The 21,508-nt window shown below is 44.7% G+C and overlaps 1 protein-coding gene across 5 annotated transcripts in view; it reads left to right on the top strand.

The window, feature by feature from the left end:
- The window catches only part of EFR3A (EFR3 homolog A), an 87,740-nt gene that overhangs the window by 15,494 nt on the left and 50,738 nt on the right, over positions 1 to 21,508 (top strand). For all 5 annotated transcript variants that reach the window (XM_053395295.1, XM_053395294.1, XM_053395291.1 and 2 more), the window contains exons 2-6: positions 681 to 770; positions 6,315 to 6,391; positions 9,655 to 9,782; positions 12,066 to 12,216; positions 14,288 to 14,409. In XM_053395295.1, the coding sequence (XP_053251270.1) occupies positions 758 to 770; positions 6,315 to 6,391; positions 9,655 to 9,782; positions 12,066 to 12,216; positions 14,288 to 14,409 (491 nt within the window). In that variant the 5' untranslated portion in view covers positions 681 to 757. The remainder of the gene's footprint in view (positions 1 to 680; positions 771 to 6,314; positions 6,392 to 9,654; positions 9,783 to 12,065; positions 12,217 to 14,287; positions 14,410 to 21,508) is intronic.

The raw sequence follows: 21,508 nt of genomic DNA, 5'->3' as shown, positions 1-21,508 counted from the left end.
GTCATTTGCATTGTAAACTTTTGGGTTTGCATCAGGAAATTTTCTGTTGCCCTAGAAAAGAGTGGTCTCATTTAGCATGTTCACTTCCCTTGTGTTTAGTATTCAAAGCTAAAACCTTTGAAACTCACAAGCTGTATTTGCAGTTGGCATCTATTCTTTGCTACTAATGGACTTATAAAAACGGGGGAGGGGAAAATCCATGGAGAAATAAAGCACTGGAAATTTGATCATGGGGAATTTTCTGCCCCACATATCTGGTGACAATAAGAGGGGAAGGGTAGACAAGGAGTTGAATTGACCTGTGCTTCCTTATCATGTCTAAATGCAAACTTTTGCACCTCCACTGTTATGGAATATACTCCCTCCTGAAATAAGAGCGGCTCCATCAGTATTGGCATCTCGACGGCTTTTGAAAATTCGCTTGTTTATATGAGGGATTTCCTGGATCTCTTGACTTGAGCCTCCTGTTTTAATAGCTGTGCTGTTTTAATGGGATTGCTTTATTGCATATTTCGGTTTCTGGATGTTTACATTTTGACGCTTGTGTCCTGCTTCTGGAGTGATGCTTCCAGTTATGGAAAACAAATGCTGTAGTTGTGGATTCCAGGGTACAAAATAGACTTTCTTGAACTACCTTTCTCTTGAAACCCTTCTCCTTTCTTTTATTCATTTTTCCCCAGATAAGGCTTTCCATCCAGGTTTCACGCTGGTTTTCAATTAAGCTTCATGTGTAGCATTTGCAGCTGGTCTACACGTCATGGTTCGGAAAGGTGAGTGCATTGGGCGATTTATTCTGCACACGTCTGGTTTATAGAACTGATATAGATAAGCTTGGTGCATATGAATATTTGCATTTTGTCAGGTTGTCAGTGTATGAAAGGCTTTTTAGTTGAGTAAGCACCAGCTTCTTACCAATTAACTGATTAATTGACTGCCTGTGAATAATTTTGCATATTAATCTCAGTACAGGCACCAGTTTTTAGGCCTTTGAAGGAAGCGAAAATGTAACATGGAACCAAGAAAAGCTATGTTGTCTCCTTTTCCTTTTTCATACTGGGAAAGCCCATGATTATTTCCTGTTACACTTTCCCAGTGCATTGGAATACCCTCAAGTTATAAATGTGCTGTTTATTTGCAGGCCAGACGATGAAAACTCAAGCTTGATTAAATTGCTTAAACCAGGGGTACTCAACAGGTTGCCCTCCAGATGTTTTTTTTGGAGTCCAACTTCCATGATCTCAGAACACAGGCTATACAAGCTGAGGGTGAACCAGAATTGTAGCCCAACAGCAACATTTGAAGGTCACTACATGGGCAAGCCCTGAATCAAAACACACAAGCCTGCCATTTTGTATATGCATTCTGCTGTGCAGAGGTGCCTATGTGGAGTTCAAAGGTTACGCTGTTTATTACAGCATAATAAACAGTTAACAGCACAATCCTATGCAAGGTCCCATTTTGTATAATAGGACATATTCCCAGATGAGTGCATGCAGTCTTCAAATGTTTATTAACTAAGCCTTTTGACTTGAAAGAAGGGGGGGAAGCACCTCACACAACAGCAAGCAGGGTCAGAAGGTATCCTGTAAAGATGTAAATGTTCTTTGGGCACCATGATAATCATTATTCAGTATACAAAGCAGCCACAGACAGCCATGTAGGAGAAGTCTATCAATAATCCTGATGGCTGTTAAGTCTAGCAACATTGCATAGGATGGGGACCTTGTGGCTCTCCAAATGTTGTTGGATGCTGACTCTAATCAGCCTGAGCCAATGTGACCAGTAGCCAGGGATGATCCCTGCATTGCAGGGGGTTGGACTAGATGACCCTCGGTGTCCCTTCCAACTCTATGATTCTGTGATGGGTCTTGTTGTTCAGCAGCATCTGGAGGAACACATGGGGTCCTTATCCCTAGTGTAGGGTTAGGTGTGATGGCAGGTGTTCAAACCTTTTAAGCAAGGGATTCACTGGCAATTATTCAGGATTAGCAGCACTGTGTTTATCTGAGGGGCAAAGAAAACTAATTCAGAATAAACTGAAGTCTGAGGTGATAATAATAATAATAATAATTTATTTTTTATACCCCGCCCATCTGGCTGGGTTTCCCCAGCCACTCTGGGTGGCTTCCAACAAAATATTAAAATACAGTAAAGCATCAAACATTAAAAGCTTCCCTAAACAGGGCTGCCTTCAAGTGTCTTCTAAAAGTCTGGTAGTTGTTTTTCTCTTTGACATCTGGTGGGAGGGCGTTCAACAGGGTGGGTGCCACTACCGAGAAGGCCCTCTGCCTGGTTCCCTGTAACTTGGCTTCTCACAGTGAGGGAACCGCCAAAAGGCCCTTGGAGCTGGACCTCAGTGTCCAGGTAGAATGATGCGGGTGGAGACGCTCCTTCAGGTATACTGGGCCGAGGCCGTTTAGGGCTTTAAAGGTCATCACCAACACTTTGAATTGTGCTCGGAAACGTACTGGGAACCAATGTAGGTCTTTCAGGACTGGTGTTATGTGGTCTCAGTGGCCGCTCCCAGTCACCAGTCTAGCTGCCGCATTCTGGATTAGTTGTAGTTTCTGGGTCACCTTCAAAGGGAGCCCCACATAGAGCGCATTGCAGTAGTCCATCTCATTCCTTCTGCCCTCGTGCCTCAGTGTCTTTCAAGTATCAACCAGAAGTGGTTCACTGGGTGGGGCAGAGGCATGTTCCCTGAAGGGGGGGCCGTTGTTGCATACCAGGAGGGAGGGGGCAATGCAGCGGGGCAGTCAGCGCAGTGCAAGCGCTTCTATCAAAGCCTTCTTTGCAGTGGTAAGGGACACGGGTGGCACTGTGAGTTAAACCACAGAGCCTAGGACTTGCCGATCAGAAGGTCGGTGGTTTGAATCCCCGTGATGGGGTGAGCTCCTGTTGCTCCACCCCTGCTCCTGCCAACCTAGCAGTTCGAAAGCACGTCAAAGTGCAAGTAGATAAATAGGTACCGCTCTGGCAGGAAGGTAAACGGTGTTTCCGTGCGCTGCTCTGGTTCGCCAGAAGCGGCTTAGTCATGCTGGCCACATGATCCGGATGCTGTATGCAGGCTCCCTTGGCCAATAAAGCGAGATGATCGCGGCAACCCCAGAGTCGTTCGTGACTTGACCTAATGGTCAGGGGTCCCTTTACCTTTGCAGTGGTAAATCAAAGTGTTTCTTGCTTTCGTCCCTTTTGGTGTCATATTCCACTGGCGGTTTATTAGGTTTATGGAATACTGTTCAAAGCTGTGAGACAGATAGAAGTGGGTGTAAACATGGGACTTCTGGAGCATTCCTCCTTTAGCCCCTGGCAAAGTTCAGCACAGAGATGCACAGCTTGCTTCTGTGGATGTTGCCTCCATTTGTACAAGTGGGAGAGAACATTTAAAGAAAAGGGAAGCAGAACGACTTTAGAGGTAATGGACGTATTACACCAAATTTGACATTTGTAGCTGTGACCTGCGCTCTCATTCCATTAACCTACAGAGGTGAGCTTGAATGCCTGTTAAATACATCTTTCTCGAGCAGAGCTGCCGTTCGGTTGGGTAAAACTCCCAACGATGTTTGACACGTTATAAGCAATGCCGCTGGAGTATAATTAATAATAATTATATAATGACTGAGTCAAAACAAAAAAAATTTTTTCCTTCCAGTAGCACCTTAAAGACCAACTAAGTTAGTTCTTGGTATGAGCTTTCGTGTGCATGCACACTTCTTCAGATACACTTGAAACAGAAGTTGCCAGATCCCTCTATATAGTGAGAAGGTGGGGAGGGGTATTACTCAGAAGGGTGGTGGGAATGGGTGATTGGCAGATAGCTGTGATGAGCCTGTTGACGACTCTTAACGACTGCAATGTCGTTAAGAGTCGTCAACAGGCTCATCACAGCTATCTGCCAATCACCCATTCCCACCACCCTTCTGAGTAATACCCCTCCCCACCTTCTCACTATATAGAGGGATCTGGCAACTTCTGTTTCAAGTGTATCTGAAGAAGTGTGCATGCACACGAAAGCTCATACCAAGAACTAACTTAGTTGGTCTTTAAGGTGCTACTGGAAGGAAAAATTTTGTTTTGTTTTGACTATGGCAGACCAACACGGCTACCTTTCTGTATATAATGACTGAAATGCTAGACCTGTGTTCCTGTTGTGTCATCTCCTTTTTCTTTCAGGAGAACAGAATTGAAATGTTTGTCAAAATATTCTTAGTCAAAATTTCTTGCTTGCTTGAAGGCAGTAAGATGACAGAGATTTCATTTCTGTGTCCTTTATTTGACCCCCTTCCATGTGTGTGCTGTGACTTTGGAGGGGGGGCAAGATACTGCTGCAGCATTCTTTAATTATTATTTAAGAATTGCTGCTTGAAACCTCTCCTACACTGACCTGTGCCAACTATGTGTGAAAGGGTGAAATGCAACCTTTTTTGCAAGTTAGGAAATTAGACTTCAGCCTCTCAGTTCGCTAACTACGATCTCATTTAAAACTGTTGTCTTACCTTCCTTGCTTTAGATTTCTCTCTCTTTTTTCTTTCGGAAAAAAAAAAAAACCAGGAGTCTTCACACTCCAAAGCAAAAGCTTGAATTTTCTTTCTAAATATACAAAACACTTCCACTTCAGTGAGTCATTTGGTCATAGGGAAATGAGGTGCTAATTACCAAAACGATAAAAATACGTGATTTTTTTTAAATAACGAAAACCAAAAAAACACTACAGTAGTTAAGAAGAAAGCATTCCATCTGCTAAATCTATGCATTTTTACAAGTTAATGAAGCAGAACGAATTTTCACATGGAAAGATTCAGACATATATGGTAGTGATTGCTATGCTTCAGCTCTGGGGCATGACGAGATATTTCTAGTGGATGAACATTGCAACGGCCCTGTAATATTCTACTGCTTGAGCCAGTAAACTTGATATAACCTTGCTCAGAGCTCTGGCACTCTTTAATAGTTCCCTCGTGTATAGCTTATGAAATTTTGTTGTTTCATTAACTGCCAGAGATGATCATTTCGTCTCTTAGTGTGAATTCTTTTCATTATCAGCATAATCTAAGTCTGGCTTCTACTTTAAAATGAAAAGCACAGATTGCAGGTTGGGGGAGGCATCAGCCAGATGTCCAGGATCAGGTGCTCTTCAGACATGTCAGTGGGATGCTTATCAGTGATTGGGGGAGCATTTAAGTGATCCAATCATGTGAGTGGGTGGAGATAAGGAATAAGGATGTGGATGGTATATACTGAATTCAGTTTTCACTGAAAGACACACCTAACTAATCTGCATTTTCTGAAACAACGCACCAGCTGAAATGCAGCCGTTGTTCATAATATACACTTCTCTGAATATTTCAACACATTTCACTTCCGGGTCACGTGGCCAGCATGACAAGCTGCATCTGGCGAGCCAGCGCAGCACACACAACGCCGTTTACCTTCCCGCTGGTAAGCGGTCCCTATTTATCTACTTGCACCCGGGGGTGCTTTCGAACTGCTAGGTTGGCAGGCGCTGGGACCGAATGACGGGAGCGCACCCCGCCGCGGGGATTCGAACCGCCGACCATGCGATTGGCAAGTCCTAGGCGCTGAGGTTTTACCCACAGCGCCACCGGCGTCCCATATTTCAACACATTTCAAGTAATTTGTACAAAAATTCATATGTTGCGGTAAAGTGGTGCATTAAAAATGCACACATTAGTGAAAATGACATAGAAGCATTATGCTAGGGAAAATTGCTTTGCAAAAGTGCGTGCAAACATGCATACATGTATAAATGCTACTGAATTTTCACGACGGCTTCTTCTTAAAAGTAAATACATTGCAAACTGATGTGGTCATGGGAAGAATTGAACTTAATAATGGAACAATGAGAAAAAACGACAGTCATCCATTCCTCCTCAGGAGTAAAAGGTAAAGGGACCCCTGACCGTTAGGACCAGTCGCGGCAACTCTGGGGTTGCGGCACTCATCTCGCTTTACTGGCAGAGGGAGCCAGTGTACGGCTTCCAGGTCATGTGGCCAGCATGACTAAGCTGCTTCTGGCGAACCAGAGCAGCGCACCGAAACGCCATTTACCTTCCTGCCGGAGTGGTACCTATTTATCTACTTGCACTTTGACGTGCTTTCGAACTGCTAGGTTCAGGAGTAGCACCAAGAAAAAAGGCAGCAGCCCTAAATAAATTACATTTATTGTATCACTGAGCAATTTTTCAAATGATTATTTTGGAGGAGGCAGTATTTCATAACTGTTCAAAATCCTTATTGCTACATTCTGGTTCTTGCAACTGCATTTCTCCTCATTGCTCACCATGTTTTTCCAGGTGTTTGCTGCTGCTGTGCTGCTTTGCGCCCTCGCTACAAACGCCTGGTGGATAACATCTTCCCTGAAGACCCAAAAGTAAGTAAAGGAAACGTCAAGCCACGTGGCTCGATTTGTTCCTGTGCTCAGGACCTGCTTGTCGGTTTCCAGACAAGTGTCTGGTTGGCTACCACGAGAACAGGATGCTGGACTAGATGGGCCTGATCCAGCAGACTCTTCTTATGCTCTTATGTGATCACACCTTGCATGTGAAAGGTTCCAAGTTCAGTTCTGGGGAACTTCAGGCTATTGGTTTCCATCTGTCTCAAGAAACCATGGAGTGCAACTCCGGGAATGAAGTCAAACCACTGGAGAGTCACAGCGCCTGCTGTGGCAGCAGAAACCGGTAACTTGTAACTGCTGCCTCCCACATTAATTTTGCTGTGTTAGGAGTACCAAAGTGACTTCTCCAGGGCTGTATGGAGGTCTTGTGTTGATCAGATGACAAGACCCCCGTAGGAAAAACGAGGGCGACAGGAGGTTGGATGCAAGTGAGCTGTGCAAGAGCCAGCTAGCAAGCAAGCTCCAAAACAAGCTGCCGGCTAGCTCTGCAGAGGCCCCTTTTATTAGCAGAAGTCAACACTTGGAAACAGTAGTGAAACCACTTTTATATGCCTGTTGTCTTTGTCCATGGAGTTTTCTTGGCAGGGATACTGGAGTGGCTTGCCGGTTCCTGCTCCAGGTAGATCACGTTTGGTCAAAATTCTCCACTATGACCTGTCCATCTTGGGTGGCCCTGCACAGCTTAGCTCATAGCTTCTCTGAATTATTCAAGCCCCTTCGCCACGGCAAGGCAGTGATCCATGAAGAGTCCATGGGACTCTTGAGAGTCCCATGGACTGCAAGAAGATCAAACCTCTCCATTCTGAAGGAAATCAGCCCTGAGTGCCCACTGGAAGGACAGATCCTGAAGCTGAGGCTCCAATACTTTGGCCACCTCATGAGAAGAGAAGAGAAGACTCCCTGGAAAAGACCCTGACGTTGGGAAAGATGGAGGGCACACAAGGAGAAGGGGATGACAGAGGATGAGATGGTTGGATAGTGTTCTCGAAGCTACCAGCTTGAGTTTGACCAAACTGCGGGAGGCAGTGGAAGACAGGAGTGCCTGGCATGCTCTGGTCCATGGGGTCACGAAGAGTTGGACACAACTAAACAACTATACAACAATAAGTGAAACCACTCTGAACATAACGTATTTCCATCTAAGCACATTTCCAACATCCAACATTTCCACTAACACGTGTTAGGAGGTGTTTCCCTAAAATGTTCCCCGATACTTGATTACATCTGCGTCCCCGGTCATGCTCCAGCCAAGTGTTAAGTCTAGTAACCAAATCTGTGAGAGGACCAACGATCAGGGGGAAAACCCTGTCTTCTAGCCAAGAAGGCAAAAGGTCAGGGAGTGTGGGTACAATGCTTCTTGACACACTGTTGCATGCCTGGTGCGAGGTTTGCCTCAGCACAAGCGGAGCATCACCTCCACAATCCCCCCCGCCTTGTTGATGTGCTGCAAAGGAAAGCAGAGCAACACCTTTGGCACCAGCTTGGCTGCAGGAGTTACCAGAGGGAGATATACCAGACTCCATCTAACCCTCTCAGGGACTCCACACCAGATCTGTGTAGGGGTTGCTCCTTAGTCTTTTCTTCTCCCAAAGATGCCCCACCAAACAGCAGAGGACCAGAGTTTTCTTTCTCCAGCCGCATCTGCCTTTCAGTTCCCTCTACACCACATGTAGAAACCACCTCCTTGTCCATATGACCCACCTTTGGTCTTCTCAGTCTACCGGAGCCTGTCTTCACATGCAGGGGAAATCCCTAACTCGCTGAGGGTTTGAAACCTATCGGCTACCCTCACCTGGGCACCCTCCAGGATTTCAAACGTGTCGCCTCTCCCAGTCCTACCTGGAGATATCGGGGACTGAACCAGGGACCTTCTGCATGCAAAAGGCAGGTGCTCTACCACTGAGCTGTGGGAACCAGTTCCAAATAAGATACAACCATTCAAGTGTCCAACGCTTCAAGCTATTACCCCTCTGAATTTAAATATTTCCTCCAGCTAATGCATCAGCAACATTCCAGTACATTTAGGTTTAGTCCTGTGGGATATTGTAATTCTAATTATTTTTTTCCTTGTCTTGCTAATAACTCATTCATTTTTTAAAATCAAGTGAAGTGTGCTGATAATTTGCATACCTTGCCTCTCCACAATTTAATTTTGCCCTGTGGGAATAATTTCAAGATTATTGTTGTTATTTTTTTAAATAAGTACTTTGACTTGAATTCTTAATTCTCTGTGAAAGAATTTGAAATGCTCTGCCAAACTTAATTTGCAAAAAGAAAAGAAGCACTATCCTTTCTGAAGTATCCAAGTAGCTGAAGATGGTGCTCTCTTGTCCTTCCCATCCCCAACTTTTCCTCACAACAACCCTGTGAGGTAGCATAAGTGGAAATGTGGTAACTGGCCCAAGGTCAGCCAGTGGGGGTGAGATGTGCAGTCTGAAACTCACTCTACTCAGTTCTGACACTCTGGCCATGTTGCCACAACTGGTCCTCTAGTAGATGTTTGGTGGAGGGGTGAGAGCCAGAATTTAGCACCCAGAATTCCTGCTTCTCTCCCCTTCCTATAATGTTCTAGAAAACAGGCATTCAGTGGCCAGTGTCTACACCAGTGCTTCCCAAACTTGGGTCTCCCGCCTTTTTTGGACTACAACTCCCATCATCCCTAGCTAGCAGAACCAGTGGTCAGGGTTGATGGGAATTGTAGTCTAAAACAGCCAGAGACCCAAGTTTTAGAAACACTGGTCTACATTATTGACTCATTTGTTTTATGATATTCATATCCTTCCTTCCATCATGCGACCTAAGATGGCATGTACAGTCATGCCTTGGATTCCAAATTCCTTGTGAGTCGAACATTTTGGCTCCCGAATGCCATAAACCCAGAAGTCAGTGTTCCTGTTTGCAAATGTTCTTTGGAAGCCGAATGTCCTGCAGCCAATCGGAAGCTGCGCCTTGGTTTTCGAACATTTTGGAAGTCGAATAGACTTCCGGAACGGATCCCGTTCGACTTCCGAGCTACCACTGTACATAGTTCCCAGATGGTCACCCATCCAAACACTCACCAGACTTGGACCTGCTTAGCTTCAACAAGGAGGTGGCCTTGTATGCCTTTGGTCCATTCCTCAGGACGCTATCTTCACCACGTCAATATCTGGCCATAGTATCCAAAGTGGAAATCATAAGTGATTTCTGTTACCGAGGAAAAAAGAAAAACATTGACTGGTGATTCTTCTTATGAATAGGATGGGCTTGTCAAAGCTGATATGGAGAAGCTGACTTTTTACGCCGTTTCTGCACCTGAGAAGCTCGATCGAATTGGTGCTTACTTAGCAGAGCGACTGAGCCGGGATGTTGTCAGACACCGTTACGGGTAAGCTTCTTACTCGTTAATGCTGATGTTATCTTCCCACCAGTGATTCTTTCAATTTCCCCCTATAATCTGGGCTAGAACCATGGATGTTAGATGGTGTAGAGGGTGTCTGTGACTCAGGTTGAGCAGCAGTTAAAACCAGTGGGAACTTTTTGCAGGAACTAACCTGATATCAAGGGACGCGGTTGGTGCTGTGGGTTAAACCACAGAGCCTAGGACTTGCTGATCAGAAGGTCGGCAGTTCGAATCCCCGTGATGGGGTGAGTGCCTGTTGCTCGGTCGCTGCTCCTGCCAACAGTTCAAAAGCACGTCCAAAAGCACATCAAAGTGCAAGTAGATAAATAGGTACCGCTCCGGCGGGAAGGTAAACGGCGTTTCCACTGTTCTGGTTCACCACAAGCGGCTTAGTCATGCTGGCCACATGACCCGGAAGCTGTACGCCGGCTCCCTCGGCCAATAAAGCGAGATGAGTGCCGCAACCCCAGAGTCGGTCACGACTGAACCTAATGGTCAGCGGCCCCTTTACCGTTACCTTTAACCTGATATCAGAAGACTGTCCTCGGAGGAACAGAAGCTTTGTAGGGCTAGAAGTTTTCATTTTCCTTTGTTTTACGCCAAACCTACACATTGGGTGTCCAGCTGTCGTTTCAGCATGGCAACACTCACTACGATCCACTTGACACAGTGATCACACATCTAAGAATCTGAACTGGGCAGCGTTCAAAACGTGGATGCGGTCAGGGAGAAAATGAGATGGTTTCATTTCACATTAGGCCAGGCTTGAAATTAGCCTGTGGTCCATTCACCATCTTTATAACTGTTCAGCAATGTGCTCCCGAGCTTGAATGATTGCATTCACACTTAGATGTAATTGCGAGCCATTATCAGTTGTTGCTGTGAAAAGAACAGTGTTTTCTGTAAGTGACATCGAGAACATATTACTCCTGAAGTGAGGTGAAGTAGAGTTAGGTGACATCCTACCTCTTTTGCAATAGGTCTGGACCCATCCCGCTTCTTATGGGCCTGATTCCGTCTTCTAACCTTGCCCAGGATAAAGCTATTTGTGGAGCTGGGAGTGGCAGGGGGTTCCTCTTTCTTCCAAGGCCGAAGTCCAACAGAGGCTTTGCCAGCCTCTCCTTGCTCCACAAACAGCTCTGGTCCAGGTCAAAGGATTTTTCAAAATGTGGGTGCAACCCTACACAGCGTAGTATCCTGCGTACATCCATTGAAAAGAATTGGGGTGGTTTTAAGTCCACCTAAAAAGAAGGCTGGCGTTGTGGGTTAAACCACAGAGCCTAGGACTTGCCAATCAGAAAGTTGGCAGTTCGAATCCCCGCAACCGGGTGAGCTCCCATTGCTCAGTCCCTGCTCCTGCCCACCTAGCAGTTCAGAAGCACCTCAAAGTGCAAGTAGATAAATAGGTACTGCTCCGGCGGGAAGGTAAACAGCGTTTCCATGTTCTGCTCTGGTTCGCCAGAAGCGGCTTAGTCATGCTAACCACATGACCGGAAGCTGTATGCCGGCTCCCTCGGCCAATAAAGGGAGATGAGCGCTGCAACCCCAGAGTCGTCCACGTCTGGACCTAATGGTCAGGGGTCCCTTTACCTTTAAAAAGAAGGCACACATCCTATCCAGAAGTGCTCATGCTTGCTGGACATGTAATGACCCCTGTTTAAAGCATTTTTACCAAACCCTTCTCTGCCCGCCTCCCCCCCCCCCAGGGCTCTCAGAGTGGCTTACTGTATGCCGGCTCCCTCGACCAATAAAGCGAGATGAGCACCGCAACCCCAGAGTCGTTCACGACTTGGCCTAATGGTCAGGGGTCCCCTTTACCCCCTATATACCTTAAAGTTACAAAGTTATTCCGATGAACAGGTTAAATAGAAACTGCTGCAGGAGAGTAAGAGCCAAAGGCAGCACGGCTCCCAGCAGAGTCAACGGATTGGGCCTGGTGGATTGGGCATACGACTGGACTGGAAGGCTGGCTTTGTTGAAAGACCCAGCCTCTCTTAGGAAGGGGGCAAAAGGTTTGAAATACTGCTTATTCCAAACCAGGTTGCCTCCTCCCTCCTCCCCTGGAGCTTAAAACACAGATACAGCAGCGCATCTAGAACGAGGGTGCTAGGAATGTAACTAAGCCTAGCGTGAAAGTAGGCCCCATGGAACGTAGCGGGTCTTCCTTTCAGATAAACATGCATAGGAACAGACAAATATAGCTTATTTGTTTTCCTGAGTGCATGCGCTGCCTGACACCCGTGGATCTTTCCTTGCCTGTTCTCTCAGATACGTTTTAATCGCCATGGAAGCCCTGGACCAGCTTCTGATGGCCTGCCGCTCACAGAGCATCAAACCGTTTGTCGAGAGCTTCCTTCATATGGTAGCTAAGCTGCTGGAGTCTGGAGAGCCAAAGCTGCAAGTTCTGGGGACCAATTCAGTGAGTAAACCAAAGTTCAGCTGAGCAGGGACCGCGGGAGCAGCGTAAACACTTTCAGTTCCTCTTCTGATGGCTGTAACAAAAGGGGGAAGCATCCTTACAGTTCTGATATCCCCTAGCAGGCAGGCAGAGATGACGAAGGACGATGGAGAACTCCAATGGAGTTCACATTTAAAGGTGAACTTACCTAATTTCAAAACAGTACACGAACTGAAACCCTGCCCTACTCTGAAATTTGCACTTCTCTGAATTTTGCAGCGCTTAAGTTATGTGTGCATATACACGGGTAAAGTACGTTTCCGAGCACAATTCAAAGTGTTGGTGCTGGCCTTTAAAGCCCTAAACGGCCTTGGCCCAGTATACCTGAAGGAGCGTATCCACCCCCATTGTTCTTCCTGGACACTGAGATCTAGTGTCGAGGGCCTTCTGTCGCTTCCCTTGCTGCGAGAAGCAAAGCTACAGGGAACCAGGCAGAGGGCCTTCTCGGTGGTGGCGCCCGCCCTGTGGAACGTCCTCCCATCTATCTGAATTTTAGAAGACATCTGAAGGCAGCCCTGTTCAGGGAAGTTTTTAATGTGTGACATTTTGATGTATTTTTAATCTTTGTTGGAAGCTGCCCAGAGTGGCTAGGGAAACCCAGCCAGATGGGTGGGGTACAAATAATAAATTATTATTATATTATTATAAAGTGTGCATATAAATGAATAAATTGCTGAAGATAACATACGTATTATATTAAAGGAAATTGCTTTGTATATCAGGCAAAATTTCACACAAATATGTGTACATTAGGAGAATATAAGACGAGCCAGTGGCCCATCTATTCCAGTATCCTGTTCTCACAGTGGCCACCCAGATCCCTGTGGGAAATCTACAGAAACAGAGCATAGCCATCATAACTCCATGAATTTGCCCAATCATCTTTTAAAGCCATCCGAGTTGGTGGCTTTCCCTAGGTCTTGTGGGAGGGAGTTCCACAGTTTAACTATGAACAAATAATTTCTTTTATCTGTCTTTAATCCTCCAACATTCATCTTTATTGGATGACTGCAAGATCTAGTGTTTTGAGAGAGGGAGAAGAACTTTTCTCTCTGTAATTATGCCATACATAATTTTATCATGTCATGTCACCTCTTACTTTTGTTTTCTTTAAACTTTAAAAAGTCCTTAGTGCTGCAGCCTTCTCTTACAGGGGAGTTGTTCTATCTCCTTAATAATTTTGGCTGCGTTCCCCCCCCCCCCCGAGAAATTAGCACTGAAAGACTGGTGAATTTCCATGAGAACTGAACTTAAGACTGAAAAAAATGAGTACCTGAGAGAAGCCAAATTTGCCAATCCCTATTTCAGGTGAACTTTTGTACAATGAATGAGCAAGAGGGAAGAAATGTCTGTCCCTCAAATATGTTGGATATAATACGTGCATTAAACACATCATAGTACCTCCCTAACTCTAGCAAATGTTGAAAATGGATGTATTTTGAGTTTCATTCTCCTCAGGTGATGTGATGCAGTTCTAAAATCTGTGCAAGCCTTCTCCATAGCAACACAAAAGATTCTGCAGTCATAAGGAGGAAAGAGCTATTCTGAGATATCATAAATTATTTTCAATTCCTAACTTTTCAGGTGAATCAGGTTTCAAATTGGCCTCGTGCCTTGGCTACAGCAGAAGGTACATTCACTGGAAATAAAGTAAACTTGATATTTCTAAGAATGTGTGCAGAGATAATTTGCTCCCTGAAAGTAGAACCTTGCCTGGATATTTATGGAAAGGCTGAATTTAACGTGGTGACTTTCAAAGCGAAGTTTTCACATCTTAACTTCAAAATTTTAGGGGGCTGGTAAAACAAAGTTCACACACATTTGGCTGTCTTGTGCCTGTAACAAAGTTAAGAAAAACAAGTTTGGTAGCCTCTGATTAAGTCCACATCCAAGTTGATCTTGGTCTTTCAGTGTAACACCACAAGGGACGTACTCTTTAAGGCAGGAAAGTAGGCAATAGACTGTTATCTCTTTCAAGTATTACCTCTAACCATAAACCAATCTTGTATTCTCTTCCTTCTGATTTCCCTAGTTTGTTAAATTCGCAAACATTGAGGAAGATACTCCTTCATATCACAGGCGCTATGACTTCTTTGTTTCCCAGTTCAGCGCCATGTGTCATTCTTACCACGAGGATCCAGAAGTACAAAATGAGTAAGTAACCAGATATGCATACAGGGACGGATTTAGGTTTGATGAGGCCCTAAGATCCTGAAGGTAATGGGGCCCTTTATATATCCAGCTGTCCTTTGTCAACAACAAATTGTCGCTGTTTTTGTGTGTGTGTGTTGAATATATTCTATATGGTAATTTATGGACCTAATAGGTATCTAAAGCCATTTGCCATGCAACCAGTCCATGCATAATGTAGGCACCCTATATATAGAAATGAGCAAACCAGTGATATTCTAGGGAGCAGGCTAGCAGGCGGGGCTCATTACTTACATCACAGGAACCTACACAACACAAAACACTGTTGCTGTATGTAACTTTTATTTTATTTGTTTTTTATCTTATATTTTGGAAGTGTACATCCATGTTTTCTTCCCTTTACATTTTGGGGGGGGGGATGAGAGTGGGCCCCTAAGCTATAGCTTGTTTAGCTTATACATAAATCTGGCACTGTGTGAGTATTTGCTTCAAGTCCTCTTCCTTGGGCCAGTTCTGGCATCCTGGCTTGTTCACTTCTGCCCACTGACAGGGAGGTCTAAAATGAGCGTCTGTTTGCAGGATTGTAAACAGCTTTGCAGCCCAAAGCTAATAAAATGCTGTGCAATGAGATACAACAGATTACTGACTCGGTAAACTAAAAGCAATAAATTTGTTGCTGCGATGGTACAATTAATACTCCGTAAGATGATTGGGCTACATACCAGGAAAAAAACCTTCTCAAAGAAGCTGCCTGAATATTAGGATGCTAAATTCCTGCCTAATTTCAGCTGGTAACTAATTCAAGAGGGCTGGAACTGCAACACAAAAAGGCCAATTTGCTGGTAATACTCAGCCGTCCTCTGGGATATGCGATGACTCTTGTCAATGCCCCCTCTGAGGAGCAGAGTTTCTGGGCAGGGAATTTAAGGCGGTCCCTTAAATTCTCAGATATTTTTCATGGAAGCTCTAGACTTGCCAGGAGTATGTTTCTTAATTGAGATTGTATCCTTGTCAAAACAGCTGGCTGACTGTTGTACTCGCTTCTCCTTAGAGGAGAGGAGTCAGAAGCTAAATTGCCTTGAAAATTTCCGTGAACTGCTTTCATTTGAAGCCTCTACTCGAGATCAACTGAGGGCTTGTCAGAGGAGAAGTGGGGAGAGCCCAGGTTTCTCTGCTCCTGCCCACAGGAAATGAGTCATCAGCCTGCCCTGCAATGTCCCTTGTTGTCAGTCTGATTCACATGACCTCAATTCATCCCTAAATGTTTTTCACGTTGCAGTCAAAGTTGGCATTGCCCTGACAGAACAGATGCTGTCCAAAATGGCCGCCTGACAGCCTGGTTCCCCCCACATTTGCCTCTCAAGTGCAATGTATGTCATGATTATTACTTTTTTGTAACACCAGAAAATATATATACTGTATTTTTTGCTCTATAAGACTCACTTTTTCCCTCCTAAAAAGTAAGGGGAAATTTGTATGAGTCTTATGGAGTGAATGCAGGCTGTGCAGCTATCCCAGAAGCCAGAACAGCAAGAGGGATTGCTGCTTTCACTGCGCAGCAATCCCTCTTGCTGTTCTGGCTTCTGAGATTCAGAATTATTTTTTCTTGTTTTCCTCCTCCAAAAACTAGGTGCGTCTTGTGGTCTGGTGCGTCTTATAGAGTGAAAAATACGGTATATTGTGAAGTTGTTGCTGTCTGTCCCTGTTCAAAATGGTTGCCCCATAGTCTGAAATGATACTATCCTCTCTTCCTTGGCCACCTCAGCATTCTCACCATTTAATTCTGCAGTGTGCATATTCCAGGCTGTCAAGATTATATAGGAGGAGGGGGAAATCTCAAACCTTTGTTTTGCTACCATTGCACCTGCCTTAAATGGGTGTTTATCACCAAGCCGAGAAACCTTTTTGCAGACCCTCGCCAGTGTCCCTATTTTCCAGGGACAGTCCTGGATTTACAGAAGCTGTCCCAGTTTCTGATTTGATCCCAGAATACCCCACTTTTCATTGGGACGTCCCTGTTTTCATCGGAGAAATGTTGGAGGGTATAGAGTTATGCGACCCCAGAGCCAAGGAGATAATTAACTATACAACCTTTAGAAGACATGTGAAGGCAGCCCTGTATAGGGAAGCTTTTTAATCATGGGTAGGCAAACAAAGGCCTGGGGGCCGGATCCAGCCGAATCACCTTCTCAATCCAGCCTGCGGACAGTCCGGGAATCAGTGTGTTTTTACATGAGTAGAATGTGCCCTTTTATTTAAAATGCATCTCTGGGTTATTTGTGGGGCATAGGAATTCGTTCATTTTTTTCTTCTTTCAAAATATAGTCTGGCCCCCCACAAGGTCTGAGGGACAGTAGACCGGCCCCCTGCTGAAAAAGTTTGCTAACCCCTGTTTTAAATGTTTATTGTTTTGTTATGTTTTTATATAATGGAGGTTGCCCAGAGTGGCTGGGGCAACCCAATCAGATGGACAGGGTATTATTATTATTATTATTATTATTATTATTATTATTATTATTATTGAATAGGATATACCTATTTTCATTGGAGAAATGTTAGAGGATGTGTTTTTATCACAAATAGTTTGTTTCTTGAAGGAAGCAATCTATGTAAGCATATTGCATTCGCCTCAGTCCTGTTTCCGATCTCACGTTCGAGATGGCTGGAGCTGCAGCCCAGATTATTCCAGAAAGTTCTGACAGATTTTCAGGTGCTCCCCACCCTCCTGTCAGCTGCAGGGGTCTAGGCGTCCTCACTCAATTCATTTCTGATTCAAATTGTCTCCAGTGTCAGCCTTCCATCTAAAACACTGTTTCTATTCATAAACATTCATCTTATGGCAATCTCTTTTCCTAAAATAAACTGCTGTGGGTCATGTGTCGGCGTTTTTAATCTCCGGAGCTAGAATTCTGAATGTAGCTTTGGAAAGCAGACGTTGTTAAGGGTACATGCAGTTATAAAATACCTCAAACAGCAGTGTACGGACTTACCGCTGAGGAAATTCACAAATGAATAAAATAAGATGGATTATGTATGTTTCACCCTGCAGTTTGCTCACGTCCTTCTAATGACTGGCGCGCAAATAATTTTTGCATCTCGATTTTAAGATAATGTATCATGTGAAACCTCAAACAACAAAAGAGTCTTCTGGCACCTTTAGAGATCAAGGCTTGCAGCCAACTAAGTCCTACACAGAGTAGAACCATCAATATTAAAGGAATTCTTCCTGTTCGCTAATTTCGGTCTATCTACCCTGAGGCTACGGTGTTAACAAATGAATGGGACTCTAGTCTTTAAAATGCCATAATACTCTTTGATGCTTTTGCTGCAGTGGGAAAGGAGCTCAGCTAGAAGGACTATTTTGGATTTATTTGAATGATTTACCATCCTATTTATTTTATATCTTAAATGTATATCTGTGAAATGGATCTTGCACAAAACAAAGGCAAAATTAAGTAGCTGTGCACAAATGTTAGAAGAGAAAACTGAAATATTGTTTGTGTGCCTGTACAATGAAGTTGTTACTCTGGTCTTTAGCTCCCTCTAGTGAAAATATGGGTGGTTTCTTGTTTTGTTTTTTGCACAAAAGAAAGGTAAGAATGATCTTTCTGAGGCCTTGTTTACGGTACTTAAGTTCAGTTGCTCACATGAATTGCACTGAGGCAGGCCTAAATGCCAATGTTTGTTTCTTATTAAATTTATATCTCGCCACCCTTACCTCAAATTCTGTCACACTGAAAAATGGTTTGGAGCAACATGACCCAAACAATCGCTTTCCCTTCATATGAATACCCAAACCTTATGATTCTCTTCAGAGGCCATACTTCAAATGTCCCTGATTAGAGAACCTTTTCAGTGGTAGCTCCCTCACTGTTGGGCTAATCTCATCCAGCAGTTTTTTTCTCACCTTCCTAGGGGACCTTTTTAAGCTTTCTAAATAAATTGTGCTCTTTTTGCTGATCAGAAGGTCGGCGGTTCGAATCCCCACGACGGAGTGAGCTCCCGCTGCTCGGTCCCTGCTCCTGCCAAACTAGCAGTTCGAAAGCACGTTCAAGTGCAAGTAGATAAATAGGTACCGCTCCGGCGGAAAGGTAAACGGCGTTTCCATGCACTGCTCTGGTTCGCCAGAAGCGACTTAGTCATGCTGGCCACATGACCTGGAAGCTGTATGCCGGCTCTCTCGGCCAGTAAAGCGAGATGAGCGCCACAACCCCAGAGTCGGCCACGACTGGACCTAATGGTCAGGGGTCCCTTTACCTTTAACCTCATCTTTTAATCTTAACCATCGCGACACTGCCCCTAATAACCGCCAGCACTCATCAAAACCACAACACAGAGAATCAAAACCCTCCACCAGTCAGAACATGCCAGCAGAGACTCAAATAATTAATACCAGTAGAATGCTTAAATTACATTAAAACGGTGTTAAAATGGCATTTTAAAGCCTGGGAGAATAAAGGCCTCACACGAATGTGGGCATCTTTTTGAGGCAAGCGTTCCACAGCTGGATGCTGGAGGTCATTTTCCTTGTTGCAAATTTTATCATGAGGAGGCACATAGAACAGGGCCTCTGTAAGTGATTGTGGGGCTCAGGTATGTATTTATGGGAAGAGACAATCCTTTAGCTGTTGAGGCCCCAATCTGTACAGGACTTTTTAGTTCAAAACCAATACAGTGGTACCTTAGTTTACGAACTTAATCCATACCAGAAGTCCGTTCTTAAACCAAAGTGTCCTTTCTCATAGCAGCGGGGGACCCAATTTATAAATGGAGCACACTCGACAGGAAGCGGAACATGTTCTGCTTCCAAGGCAAAGTTCACAAACCAAAACACCTACTTCCGGGTTTGCAGCATTCTTAATCCATGTTGTTCATTAACCAAGCTGTTCTTAAACCAAGGTACCACTGTAATTTGGATTGGGCCCAGAAATGTATCAGGAGCCAACGAAGGCTCCAAAGAGGCAGTGGAATATGTCTGTACCACATAATGTTCATATCACATAAGCCAAATGCTACCAAAAAAAGGAGAGGTGAGGTCTCTATAACTATCCTGGCAGATCTTCCAGAGAGAGCCTAACACACTTCTCAGCCTATATAAGTCTTCATTGGGCTCAAACTGATTGCTGAGGAAACATCTCAGGTGGCTTCCTCAGCAGGGCCAAGTGGAGTTGTCCATGGTCCTGAACGCTTTCTGTCTGACACGGACTTTGATTTCTTTTTGTTTCCTCAGCAAACCTTATACTCCCATAGAACTTCCCCCAATGGCTATGACAACATTGTCTCATACTGAATGTAAAAAAACTGTGGGGGGAAAAGACTCTTATGAATTGAAAGGGGAGACGTTGTATGTACTTTTCCTTGTTTATTTGTTTGTTCTGCTTCCAAGGCAAAGTTCACAAACCAATATGTTTTGTATTACGGAAAAAAAAGATCTTTTAATAAAAACTAATTTAAAAAAGAAATAAAGACCAGGACCTGGTATAAGGTCACTTCCTGTGTTCCTACTATACTAGTGTGAGGAAACTTGCAGAAGTTTATATTCAGGCTGCAGATAAAGTAAAAACGAATCCTAATGTAATGAATCCAGTAGACTGAAAAGCCACTAATAAAACACTTTTTAAAAGTGTGGGGAGTGTGCTCGTGGACTTGAATGAAGCTGTGGAAGAGCAAATCCTTATAATTATTTGCAGTCGGCCATAAAATTGTCAACGTGTAGCTTTCGTTGCTAACTCAGAATGATAGCTCTCGTTTGGGTCACGCAGCATGTATAAAATAAGGCTTGAACAAAGTCATTATAAATCCTCTTTTTCTTCCCCGAGCGGGATTGCAACTGACAAGAAAGTTGCTCTTGGAGAATTTCAAGTAGGCAGCTGAGCTCAACAAGCACCGTATGTTCGCTTGCCTTTTAAATTACAATTTAAACTGACATTAAAGGTCTTCACCGGCTGATAATTCCACCCCACCCCACATGCGAGGTCCAATTACACCAAACTTTCTCACCTGTGGTAGATTTATCTCCCTTTGCGGAATCTCTTGACTCCAAATTACCAAAGAACGGGCTTGTCACTTGCAAACAAGTTATCATATTTCTTCAGGGGGAAATATGATTTTTTTTTTGCACACATGACCTTTCCAGATCAGGTGGTATTTTGCAAAGTTTGTTCTCAGCATTGGGCATGGGACTGATGCCCCTGCAGAGGTTGTTGGGACTCCCATCACCTGTGACCATTGGCCCACGCTGCCTGGGGTGGATAGGAGTTGGAGTCCATCAGCACCCAGAGGGTTCTCCATCCCTGTCCCTAATAGCACCTTACTTTAGTAAGCACCTTACTTTAGTTTTGAGGGACGTGGGTGGCACTGTGGGCCACAGAGCCTAGGGCTTGCCGATCAGAAGGTTGGCGGTTCGAATCCCCGCGACAGGGTGAGCTCCCGTTGCTAGGTCCCTGCTCCTGCCAACCTAGCAGTTCGAAAGCACGTCAGAGTGCAAGTAGATAAATAGGTACCACTCTGGCGGGAAGGTAAACGGCGTTTCCGTGCGCTGCTCTGGTTCGCCAGAAGCGGCTTAGTCATGCTGGCCACCTGACCCGGAAGTTGTACGCCAGCTCCCTCAGCCAATAAAGCAAGATGAGCGTCACAACCCCAGAGTCGGCCACAACTGGACCTAATGGTCAGGGGTCCCTTTCCCTTTTGTGCTACTTCTGATACCCAAGCCTTCCTTGGAGATATGAGCAGATATCTAGCACCCTGTTCCTTCATCCCAGGCATCCCCAACTTGCGACCCTCCAGATGTTTTGGCCTACAACTCCCATGATCCCTAGCTAACAGGAGCAGTGGTCAGGGATGATGGGAAGTGTAGTTCGGAGGGCCGAAGGTTGGGGATGCCTGCTTTATCCTTTTGTGGTTCCTTTTCTGAATTCTAGTTTAACAAATGGAATTCCTAAAATCAATTCTGTGTAATTTGCCTTGGCCTTCTTGCTCCTCCAGGTCATCTTTGCCTTCCCTGTGAATTGCTAATGTGCATCTAAACCAAGGCAAGAAAGCAATCTGGATGTGCATTGTTTAACTCAGCGATTCTCAACCTGTGGGTCCTCAGGTGTTGTTG

Source organism: Podarcis raffonei, chromosome 7 (genome assembly GCF_027172205.1).
Source record: "Podarcis raffonei isolate rPodRaf1 chromosome 7, rPodRaf1.pri, whole genome shotgun sequence".
Taxonomy (NCBI): Eukaryota; Metazoa; Chordata; class Lepidosauria; order Squamata; family Lacertidae; genus Podarcis; species Podarcis raffonei.
This window is presented reverse-complemented; position numbering and strand designations above follow the sequence as displayed.